Source organism: Etheostoma spectabile, chromosome 16, assembly GCF_008692095.1.
Source record: "Etheostoma spectabile isolate EspeVRDwgs_2016 chromosome 16, UIUC_Espe_1.0, whole genome shotgun sequence".
Lineage (NCBI taxonomy): Eukaryota > Metazoa > Chordata > Actinopteri > Perciformes > Percidae > Etheostoma > Etheostoma spectabile.
The window spans coordinates 16,060,471-16,072,838 of NC_045748.1; the positions used below are offsets into that span (position 1 = coordinate 16,060,471).

Genomic DNA, 12,368 nt, shown 5'->3' on the forward strand with positions numbered 1-12,368 from the left:
GAAAGGGCACAGAATTTAATGAAAAGAATCTCTGTCCAATTGTTAAGCATGGTGGTGGATCAATAATGCTTTGGGGTTGTATTGCACCCAGTGGCACAGGGAACATTTCACGAGTAGAATGAAAAATGGATTCAATCAAATTTTAGCAAATTTTGGACGCTAACTTGATGCAATCTGTGAAAAAGCTGAAGTTAAAGAGAGGATGGCTTCTACAAGTGGATAATGATTCTAAACACACCTCAAAATCCACAGTGGATTACATCAAGAGGCGTAAACTGAAGGTTTTGCAATGGCTTTTACAATCTCCTGACCTCAACATAATTGAAAATCTATGGATCGACCTTAAAAGAGCAGTGCGTGACAGACAGCCCAGAAATCTCAAAGCATTGGAAGACTTTTGGAAGGAAGAATGGGCGAAGATACCTCAAACAAGAATTGAAAGACTCTGGCTTCTGGCTACAAGAAGTGTTTCCAAGCTGTTATACTTTCCAAAGGGGGCAGTACAAGGTATTAACTCTGCAGGGTGTCCAAACTTTTGCAAACGCCATTTTTTTGTTTTCTGTTATTTTGAAAGCGTAAATGATGGAAATAAAATCTAAATTTTTGTGACCTATACAAATGTCTAATCTGTCATTTGATGCCTTTTGGAGATTTTTTTCCATCTTTTCTTGGCTTCTTTATGCTCAATAATACAAATGTTTACCTGGGGTGCCCGAACTTTTGAGCCCCACTGTACCTTATGACTTACCTTTTTAATGGTTTTTGTTTGGACTAAGGCAAGCTCTTTGTTTTCATCCGCAACATAGAGGGAGAGTTTGACGTAAGGATCACTGCAGAAACAAAAGAAGAATAAAGAATAAAATGAGTGGCAAAGAAAGGGATCCTGAGCCTTTCACAGTTCTCACTTTGTAACAGCTTTAGCAAATTCACAGGTACAAACCAGCTTCCACAGTCATGAGTATTTCATACATAATAATTCAAAAAATGTACAGATAGCATTGCTGACAACATACATACATATGGTACAGTTCAGTACCAAAACAATATTTTTCAAATATTTCTAAAGTATTTTTTCCCACTTAACACCAAAATACTGAATGAACAAAATTATGTGTTAAATTGGCCAATATCTGTCTAAAAAGTAAAAATCTGACCATACTATAATTTGAGCAGTTTTTAATACTCTGTATTAATACACACTTTTAGGTTATCAAAAGGGAAACAACACACAATTTGTACAACCTAAAGTACTTAGTTTTTCCCATTTCCAATCTAAAATCAACAATTGTGGACAAAAGGTGGCAGAGCCCATATTGCTAGGCTACCTACACTCCGACACACAGCTTGTTTACAGACCTGAAACCTGAGTCGGCCACCAACAACCCAGCAGATAAAAACTGCTTGCATTTGGGTATTGTAAGATAAGGCCCTAATGTCTTATTGACAAAGCAGAGTGCTAAAAATAGAAACTGCAAACGATTTTGAGGTGAGCAGTGCAAATAGTAAGCAGAGTATGTGACTGTGCTATTTAAAACAAAATAGCCAATTGGTTTATTTGAAGGTGCTGACAGGGTAGACAATCTCCAGTGAGTTCTGGAGAGAGAGGCGGAGCTGCACTATTCACCAGGCACACCAATTACTCGAGTCCCAACAGGCAACACAAGGTACAGTGTCAGGTTGTTACCTTTCCAAAAACCTCCCTGTGAAGGAAAACTTCTCACAAGGCTGTGTGTGGCAGCAATGGACTTTTTTTTTTTTAAATCAGTAACTTTACTACTAACTGCACGTTCCTGTTTAAAACTGTTTACATTAAAACCAAAGCTGGGCAGCAAAATCACTTTTACAAATGTGATTTGCAACTTGTTGTGATTAAATATTTTATACACTTATGTTTTCCTGTTGTCCATAACAATGCCATTTATTTTTGTGTATATTATCTTATATATATTACATAAAGCACATAGTATGTGGAGAGGTGGCACTGTCAACACAAACAACGTGGTGGCTGAAGGTTTTACACCTGATTCTGTGTTGTACTTGCCTTTTATAACAACTTCATAGTAGGCAACAGAAAAAAACCTCTGAATGGATACGGAAAGAAAGATGACTGCTGAGGGTAGATTGGACTTCAGTGGAGCTAAGCGGATGGGAAACTCCAAGGTAAGTCATGCTTTTTAACCTGGCTCACTCCTGCTGCAATCTAAGCACAACATCCAAAATCAAAAACCAATACAATACCTGACTTTAAAGTAAGGCTGCAACTAATGATTAATTTTATTTACTGACTAATCTGTTAATTATTTTCAAGTGTATGTTAATAGTTTGGTCTTCATCAGAACATCTGTATCAACATCAGAAAACAGTAAAAAAAGAACAAAACAAAAAAAAAGTCCAAAACCGTACTTAAATGATTATTCAGTGATCCAGAGTTGCTGATCAATTTTCTCACCTAATTGATTAATTGACTTATCGATCATCTAATTTAGGTGTCAAAGTTTCCATTTCCCTGCCCCTTTCTCCTTGTCTGCTGGGTGTCCTGAAATAACTATCAATGTGTACACCATCAATTGCCTTATGTGCGTAGTTATTCCAGTTATTTAGGACACACATGCACTGTGTAGTGTGGAAACACTAAATGTAGTGGAAGTCAAAAAGTAAGATGCAGGCGACATGAAGAATAGACACAGACACACAGACACACAGACACACAGACACACACACACACACACACACACACGAAAAATCACATTTCAAACCATCTATGAATATGTTTTACATCTCATTTGCCATAATCAGTTTCCAGTGGGATTTTTTTTGCCATCCAGACTTGATATAAGCAGCAATCTTATACCAGTATCGATATATCCAAAATTAGATCTGGCCTGACTGAGGAAGTTGCTGAGAGGGGCCCAAAGGAAAAGGGAAGGAAAACATGGGAAATATAAGAAACAAAATCACATGCAAATGTACCCAAAGCAAAACCGTTGTTGCTTGATGTTTAATTAACGTCTCCAGGAACCCCACAGCCTTTAATTGTGCGTTTGTGTAAGTCTGTGATGTGCTGTGACTAATCTAAAACAATGGGCCTACTGTATCTCTACAGCACTGAGACTCCTTCTTGTCTCCTTCCCTCTATCAACAAAGATCCGGGTGAGGGAGACAGGCTACTTCATGTCAAGACGGGTCGCTGGATTGAAATGCTAGCTTGGTCCACTTCTTATTTGATAGCATGCAAGTTCCTCAAGTTCCTATCAACACCTCACTTGAACAAAATCCAAACCCAGGGAGTCCGAAATAACAGAGCACAACACAATACATCAAAGTAGCGTTACAGTATTACAGAATACAGAATCAGCAACAGAAACAGGTTTGGAGCAAAAAGAAGAAAAGAACAAGCCAGCACTGTTTGAGCATCTTATGAGGTGACAGACTGTCAAGTCAGCACTGTCTCCTGTGGTAGCTAGCCACACACCCAGACCTCAGTCAGTGTTTCTTCATTACAGTTCAGATTTCTCTTGAGCCAGAGTGAGCTGTCCCGCCAGCACGGCATCAGTATGCTAACACATGCACTCTGGCATGTCAGTAGCACTCACAAAAAGGGCCAAACATGCCAAGCTCGTTCTCCAACGGCGTCCGCTCTCTCTCATAGCTCAGATACAATGCATTACTGGGAACAACAGTAGGGACAGTGTTTAAATTTAAATAGGGCTTACACTAGTCATATTGTGATTTCGGCCAGATAACCAAATAATGAACAAAATGCAATTTTAAGTTTTTTTTGTTACATAACTGTATCTGGGAAATAGTTCTGATTGTATGAGAAAACGTCTTGCCTGCCCAACTTACAGTTTTTATTGTCTCTATTAGAGAAGGTCCGATACCAATTCTGATACCTAAACTTGCGTATCGGCCGATACGACCAAGTACTGATCCGATATCAGGGTGTTACTGTATATATTTTATTATGTTTTAACAACTGTATACTGTTATCCGTGTATGGATGTGATATAATTTCTATGTTTGTTGTTGGTCTGGCTCAGGTTAAACTCTTTGTGACACTTGAACAAACAATGAATGGCACAGAATTTTCTTTTATCATCCAGTTTGACTTTCAGTTATACCGTAAAAAAAGACATAAACTACTTTAACGTAGAATTTCTTTCGTGGTCCTGGAACAGTGTATAAACTCCAGTACTTCCCAACACCGATACTACCGTTTTAGGCAGTATTGGTACATCTCTAGTCTCTACAAGTACTTGAAAGAACAATGACGTGTTTATTAAGCTAGTAGTATCTATCTAACTTCCACTCTGAGCCCTGCAACTAAACTAAAAATTAGGGGTGTCTATTATGTTTTTCCACCTCCAAGATGAATCTCTCGCAGTCCGTTGTGTTGTAGAGGAACCCTATATGATATTGGAGATGTCTTTTCGTAAACTGACTGGATGCTCTCCTGTTTCACTTCCTACCCGGCTGTCCGAAAGCCTGCGACTCTCATGAAAATAGCTGGGACGTATCTTTAACGGAGCGGAGAGCCACTTCAAGCACGCTTCTGGGACGCGCCGTGACGCAGGTGGTGGAATATAAAACATTGACTTGAATGGCCATATTGGCTCGCGGGGGCCGCTGTGCCTCCGGAACGGAAAATAGGGGTTAGATGTTTTCGTGCTTGCTGTTTACCAGCAGAAGTTACTGATGAGCATGCAGTTAAAGAATGACAACAGGTGATCTTTAGTTAGACAGCCTGGGATGGCATTACTGTCGAACTGCTACATGTGACTGTGTTACATTTTAATGTAAAAGCTTATTTAGGTATTTGAGTGGACGTTTGTAGGCCAAAGAGCTGATTCTGGAACAGGAATATCAGTTCAACTGTCTGGCAATTTGCTTTCAAGGGAGCCTGCAGACTTCAGACTCCTGAATTATAAGTGGATCCCTAGATAAATTCTTAATTTTTGACAATATTAAAAGGAATTTCAAATATTTACACTTCTTGTAGATATGAACTGATTTATAGGCTTTTGTATGACATCAATACCAGTGTGGGAACCTGGCAAGGAAAGCCCATGAGAAGCCCAACAGTACGTCAGTGAACTGTTTTAAATGCGTCTGTGAAAAGAATGGCAGCCTATGACTTCCTGAAGGTAAAACAAATCTGCAGCAGAACGGTTGGTTGGTAATGCTGGGCTCAGTCATTTAATATAACCCATTTAAAACAAACAGGTATTTTACTTAAAGTTAGGCCCTTGAGTAAGAGCATATACATAACATTATTACTGATTTAGCAGTGCTTAATGGTCAGGCTCTGTGTACTATTTATTGATCACAGTGTTCTAGCACCGCAAGTACAGGAAGAGGTACAGTAGGTATTACAAGTTCAGAGAACAGAAGTCACAGCGCTTAGCTATGCAAAAACATAACTAAACACAGACTTCAAATATAAACTCCACAGAGGGATATTATGTAATGCCGCATAAAAGTTGTGACAACAGTGGGTCACACTTCATCACAGAATCACACAAGGAGAAAGGAGGTCTGACAGCATAATGAAAAGGCTGTAGTGTTTAAAAGACCGTCGGACATTTAAGTTTAACATCTGTTCATGTGAGAAAGTATGTGGAATGTATATTTATTAGTCAACCACTTTTATCTGGGGGGAAAAGGTAATGGAGGTGGTTATGACTAGGATGGGAGAGGCAGGTGGGTAATCATTGATTAACACTTGGAGTTCAAGGTCTTTATAAGGAAAGGAAGTGTAGTCAAAGTGCATAACACTGTGCTGTCCAATGTTGAAAGGACAGATTAGAGGAGTCCATCTAAATCAAAGGACAAGATGCTATGGCAATAAGAATTTACACACGTCCTACACTTATGTTTGGCTATTCTCATGAAAAAAGGGTGTGTGTGTTACAAAACGGTGGCAAAATTGGCAATACATATTTAGAGAGCCAAACACCAGCAAGTATATTAAGGTATCAGTCTAGCTTTGGCAAAAGACGTGCCATGTCAGAGGCAGTGCACTGGAACAGTGTAAGAAACCTCTGAGGACACAGCATCTACGTAAGAAGAGAGTCCTGTGATGCTCACCTGGCTCCAATGATGTCTTTCTTCGCCAGATCGATTCCGGCAATGACCTTAACCCGCAGCACTCGCGTTTCATGCTGTAGAAGAAATAGACAAAAACATTAAATCAAATTCATAGAGGAAAAAAAAAAAAAGATCTCATAACCTCACAATCAAGCCACTTTAAAACATTCCAGGCTGCATTTTTCAATGTCAATAACGCTGACATGGAAAACAAATGAGTTTTACCTGAAAAGCTTTAATTCCTGAATGACACCAACATTTAAAAAAATTGACTGGAATTATTTCAGAGAAAAACATGATGATCTTTTAGTTTATTTATGTGCGTATGCATCTAATTCCCACAGCACCTCTTGTAGAAGAAACTAGCCTATACGTTGAGTTAAACCACCACACACCATGTCTGGTTTACAGCTTCACACACACTCTCTTCTCTACTTGACTGCAACTTGAAATGGGGTCTAGTAAAAAATAAAATCACTGACACACAGCGTCTTGGTGGCATTTCTGAGTAGAGGTATAGATATTTACATCAAGTCTTTCAACAAATTTTGGCACAATTTTCTACATAACAAGTGCTAGAGAATGGAGCCAAGGAGGAAGTGGGGACGGGAGCCCAGATCAACCCAACATTTCCGAATGTTTGTCTCATAGTCACAGGAAGCGCGGTGTCTCATGGAATGTAGGGACACATTTGTCTTACAAACCATAACTTTTGGAGATAACAGGATGTGATTTAATGCGTGCAATAGGGTGAATGTTAACCAAAAACTACCCAACCCGTTCTGAAGTCCCCTATGTTGCAGTCAGTGTGTGGATTTGTTTTTTCTGGCATGCTTCCCCTCCCGTAATGACTGACAGACAGGGCACCACAGGGCTAGGAAAGGGAAAAGACCTCATCAAGAAAGCAGCATAAACACAAACCCTGGCTAAGTTAGATTGTTCATTACCTGTGAAATGAAGTTAATCATTACCTGGTCTGATCTTAATTAAAAAATGTAATGGGTTTTAGGATATCGTTTCAGATATGTGGGGGTTTAATGTTCAGTGTATCTACCAAGACGGAGGTCCACTAATTTGGCATAAAGGTCAAGTAAAAACTCGCCTGCATCCTGGTGACAGTTTAGCCTACTAGTGACAAACTCAACAATCAGAGTCACGCCCCTATTGTCCTCTGAGAACCTTTAATAAACATGAAAGAATTATTTTTAAATCATCCAACAACAGCAAAAAAAAATCTCCAGTCTTACCAGTCATACAAATGTATTACTATTATTTTTATTTTTTATTATTATTATCCTCACATCTGCAGCCAAAATTACTTTACACCACATCAGGGATTTTCAACAGGGGGTCCGGGGTCCCCAAGGGATCCTCAGAGTTACTGCAGGGGGGCCACCAAATTATTAATTCTTTGAAAGTTATTATTTATTGGAGAAAAATACGTCTACGCCAAATATAACGTGAGACAGGTGCGTAAGATGGGTATAAGTAAGTCAAAAGTTGCAAAAAAAACTCCCGCACACTGTCTAACTTGCGACAAATGAATTTAATAGAAGGCAACGTTTCGGTACTTGACCATCATCAGGTAAAATTAATGAAGGGATCGAGTTTTTTTGCAACTTTTGAAAGTTTAAAAAAAAATACAAAATGTAAACAAATTAAACAAATTGATAGCAAATATAAATCAGCCAATCTGTGAAAAAAAAAAACACATTGATAGGCTTACTGGCCTAAAGGTGATGGAAATCCCTATCTATTCTGGATTCTGTTCTTGACGGTAGCGGTAGCTAACGTTCCTTTGCCTTATTGCTTATTCCCTTTACTACAACGTGTATTCTGTACAGCAAATAAACCAAGACAAATTCCTTACAGGTGAAAACTTACTTAAGAACATAATATTCATATTAATTAATAATATCTATGATTCTTATTCTGCAATATCGACCTCATTTGACAGTTTAAGACGTGCATGACTCCGCTTTACACTCGTAGCGGTGAGCTCACCATCACACAGCTTGAATTACTGACAAAAAGCCGTGTTTAAGTCAGACAGAGTTGTTAAGCTTGACGTGCCACACAGCCCTCCACCCGAAAAATGTCTCATTTTTAAAATAGCACTTTGGAGCTACAAGTCGTATGAATACAAATAGAGGATATGGGGAGACTGTTAAGCCTGCTCGGCCGAACTGGACGGTTTAATTGCAATACTCTGAAAGCAAAATGGTGCATCTGTTAATGAAATTAAGGTTAGTAAACCAGTGGAAACGCAGATAACAGGGCAGGAAATTGACAGCTGCCCGAACATCACTATGGAATGTTAACGTCGGTGAGGGCTTGTTAGCTAGCGTTGCTGTTAAGGACTGAACCCCCTAGTGAGAGCTATTCATGTCTGATATCTGCATAACAAAGCTTTGGTGAAATGTAGTCTTACCTCATCTTCTGAAAGTCCATATATCGGCTCGAAATTCGCAGCCATATAGCCTGCGGTTCACACTAAACACACAAAAAGCAGCTTGGCAAAGCTAGCTAGCCTTGGACAATAAAGTCCCACTTTCCTCTCTGTGCCGTGCGGTGGTGGTCAAATCCACGGTGAGACCTTGGCACGGAACGGGGCTTCGGTTCGCAGCCGGATATCGTAATCCTTGCCAGCGTGGTCCGTCCAGGACACAACCTGGAAATAAAAAAAAAAACAGTGTCCAAAATGTTTTAACTAAAACAGATCGCTTTTGTCAACTCCAAGCTTATCCCCCCGAAACGTTTTGACACTTGACTTCCTCCTAACAGCTCAGCCAATCGTGTGCCGATTCAAGGTGATTGCTGTCAACATCAACCAATCAATTGCAACGTGAATTCCCTAAAATTCCTCATCGACCAATAAGATATGCAGAGGGCGTGGTGCTGGTGTGTCTGTGTTTTTTTTCGGGGTGTGTGAGGCTGTGTCTCGTAAAGCAACTAAGTTTAACATTGTTAGGATTTTTTTAGGTGTCTATATAATATATAACATCACAATTTCCAGCTAACTAGACTCAGGAAGGTGGTTACTCGCTCTGGCCATTACCATTCAGTCCTGAGCGCGATCATGTCAGGGGCGGGGCTTGTGGAAAAACACAGCCAATCTGATCCGCATCACGAATTTAGGTCGATGAAGAGGCAAAAGTTTCTGGAGTCACCGTGAGAAAATTACATGAACTCTAATTTTATTTAGATCAGCATTCATAACTTTAAATAAAAACAAGTGATATGCAAGTGAAAATAATAATATTAACAATAGACTATAAAAGCAAGGTTACAGCTATGTAAACATGCATAAACATATAGATTACAGTAATAGCATAGATAATATTAGATTAGATTAGATTCAACTTTATTGTCATTACACAGGTACAGGTACAAGGCAACGAAATGCAGTTTGGGTCTAACCAGAAGTGCAATAGCAGTAAATGCAGGATATACAATGGTTTCATAAGTGCAGGACATGGATATGTACTGAATAAATATAGAAGTGAATACTATTATAAACAGAATTTTACAGATGGGTTTGTCCTATGAATGTAAAATATAAAATATAGATAACAAGTATTGTGAGCAAGATTTACAGCTGGATATGTACTGAATATAATATACAGGTGGATATTACTATCCACTAAGTAGAAAGTACCTCTATGGATAGCAACGTTATCAATAAAAACAGAAAAACATCATCAACATGAATGATACAAACATATCGTGACACATTAATGTGTTGGATGTTATGGTTGTTGTTGCCAGGATCGTGACCAAGATTTTTCACATACATAATGAAGGCTACTTGATTGATTTGTTGACTGATTGATGGGTTAGGGTAGGGTTCGATTACCACATGTGCAGATATGTGAATTCCTTATGTGTGCAATGTGTTTCACATGACATGATAACATTTCGTACTTTTATGTAAGTCTTATTTGCCCTATGGCAGTCTACAAATAAAGATTTCAGACAATAAACCGAACATATGTAAGTTACCTGTGTCCTCGTTGGTGTTACTATACTGTTAGTATAGTTTGTGCCATGGCTGACATCAATACTATTCAGCTGCCTAAATATACAATGTTAGCAACTGGACAATATTACTATCACAATTTTCAAAGCATAGGCTACACTATCATTTGTTTAGATGACAATGATTTATTAATTGACGATTTATTTACATTTGAAACATGATTTAATTCTTTTGATTAAGTGATCACCTTTTGCAGTTGACATAGGGTGATGGTGACACGTGGTGTAGGCTACTTAGAGTTTTGACAATTGCAAGTTTATTTCAGTAAATGTGCCAAATCGATTAAGAACTGTATCACAACTCTCTGGTCCAGTATGTGAAGAGTTCATATTCACAGTGGGTTCATTCATTTACAAACTTGTATTTATATCTATTTTTAGCCATGTTTAGGGTATTATAGGCCTATATGTGACTTTTTGACAATAATAAGCCATTCATTCACAGCTCGCTAACACATCGAGAGACATGTGAATGTAATGTTGTTTGTTTCTTTCGTCACTTTTATGAGCAACACTGGTCCTATACTGCCGCCTAGACTCTATAATGAAATTCTAGAGTACATAACCACAGATTGCGTTCTCGGACCAGTTCACAAAGGCGCCGCTAGATGTCACTAATTAGCCGTGATCTCTTGATCGGTTGGGCCCGTTTGGCCCTGAAACCTGACACCAGATGGCCCAGTGATTAAGAGAGCAAATGTCAAAGACTCAAAGCGCAGTTACACGCTTTGAAATGTTTTATTGGGGAAAAGGTGAGGTGGATCTAAGTCCTTCCTCTCTGACTGCAGCTCGTGCTTCTCCACTTTCAAGACCTTCTTTTGCCCCAGCGCCAGCATCAAAACGCACGCAAGATGTCACACCCAAAACATCAAACGCATCCTCTGCTGCGCACACGCAACACGAACTCGTTTATTATGAGAGACTTGGAAGTTAAAAAGGGCAATACGTCTGTCTGTCTGTGCACTCCTCGTTCAAATGTTCCCATTTACCATGGCTATGTCACAGTACTTTTAAATCAACATGAAGAGCAGATGGTCATATTACGTAACACTATTGCTTCTAAGTAGAGCTAAAAAAGGGGAGGGCCGGTGATTTCCCAAGCCACCCTTAATACAATCAGACACTTCGTCTTTCTACTCACAAATAGCTGCGTTTAGGCGTAATTGAAAATATGCACCAATGCTCATCAATAAGCCAGACAAAATGCAATGCTACAAAATGCCATCGTTTCTTCTCCAGATAAAATATATTAGAGACGGGTTTTTTATTCACTCATCATTGACATCATAGACAAACACAAATCACTTTTTCAGGCATGAAGGCTTTTTTCACAAGAAGAGGGCATGTAGGCCTACAGATCAAGACTTTGGTAAGTGGTTGAATTTACTCAATTTTTATAATTAAGTACAAATTTAAAGGTAATTTTGTTTGGTTTGAGTATTTCCCTTTATGCAACTTTATAGGCCTACCTCTACTCCACTGCAATTCAGCGGAAAATATCGTAGGCCTACTTTTGACTCCCCTTCATTTATTTCACAGCTTCTTTTCAGTTAAGATTTTACACACAAAACACATAATGATCTTACTGTATAACACATATGTACATTTTTATTGTCTATGGTGAATATATGCTGTACATATGTAAAAATGTATGTTTTTGTAGTTAATAAAAATATATAGGAAATTATAAAGAATATAATAATGAACATATATGATCAAGATATGATGCCATTCATGATGATCATTATATAGTAGTGGAAAAGGGGTAAGATTAAATAAGCTTCTGCTTTTTCCTATCATTTTTCGGTTAAATTTATATTTTGTTTTCATTGTATTGTTTTACATGTCCAAATAAAGCATTCATTCATAATGCATCACAGGTAGTTCTCTGTATTGTTGAAATGAGCTCCATCTGAACCAGCTACAACAATCAAATCCTATTCACACATCAATGCATCAATAATGTAATAATTATCCAATAATAGGATATCTGACATTATAACCAACAGGCAGTACTTTTACTCTTGATATTTTAATCACAATTAGCTGATAATACTTACATACGATTTTCTTATTATTTTTATTTAGTAAAGGATTTGAATACTTCCTCCACCACTGACCCTCATCATACTGAATGCAATTCTTGTTTTTCTTAATTTTTTTCCTTTTCTTCACACAATTTAACTTGAAGATAGATTTTCCACAGTCACCACTTTCCAGGAATTATTTCACATGAATGCTTG

The 12,368-nt window shown here is 38.3% G+C and overlaps 1 protein-coding gene across 5 annotated transcripts in view; it reads right to left on the reverse strand.

The window, feature by feature from the left end:
• Window positions 1-8,853, reverse strand: part of nedd4l (NEDD4 like E3 ubiquitin protein ligase) — a 47,549-nt gene extending 38,696 nt beyond the window's left edge. For 3 of the 5 annotated variants that reach the window (XM_032539865.1, XM_032539864.1, XM_032539863.1), the window contains exons 1-3: window positions 8,519-8,852; window positions 6,088-6,161; window positions 749-830 (exon numbers count right to left, since the gene is read on the reverse strand). In XM_032539865.1, coding sequence (XP_032395756.1) covers window positions 749-830; window positions 6,088-6,161; window positions 8,519-8,563 — 201 coding nt within the window. In that variant the 5' untranslated portion in view covers window positions 8,564-8,852. Of the gene's footprint in view, window positions 1-748; window positions 831-6,087; window positions 6,162-8,518 lie in introns of all 5 variants that reach the window. The other 2 variants (XM_032539862.1, XM_032539861.1) reach the window with 1 other exon arrangement.
• Window positions 8,854-12,368: the final 3,515 nt, after the last annotated feature.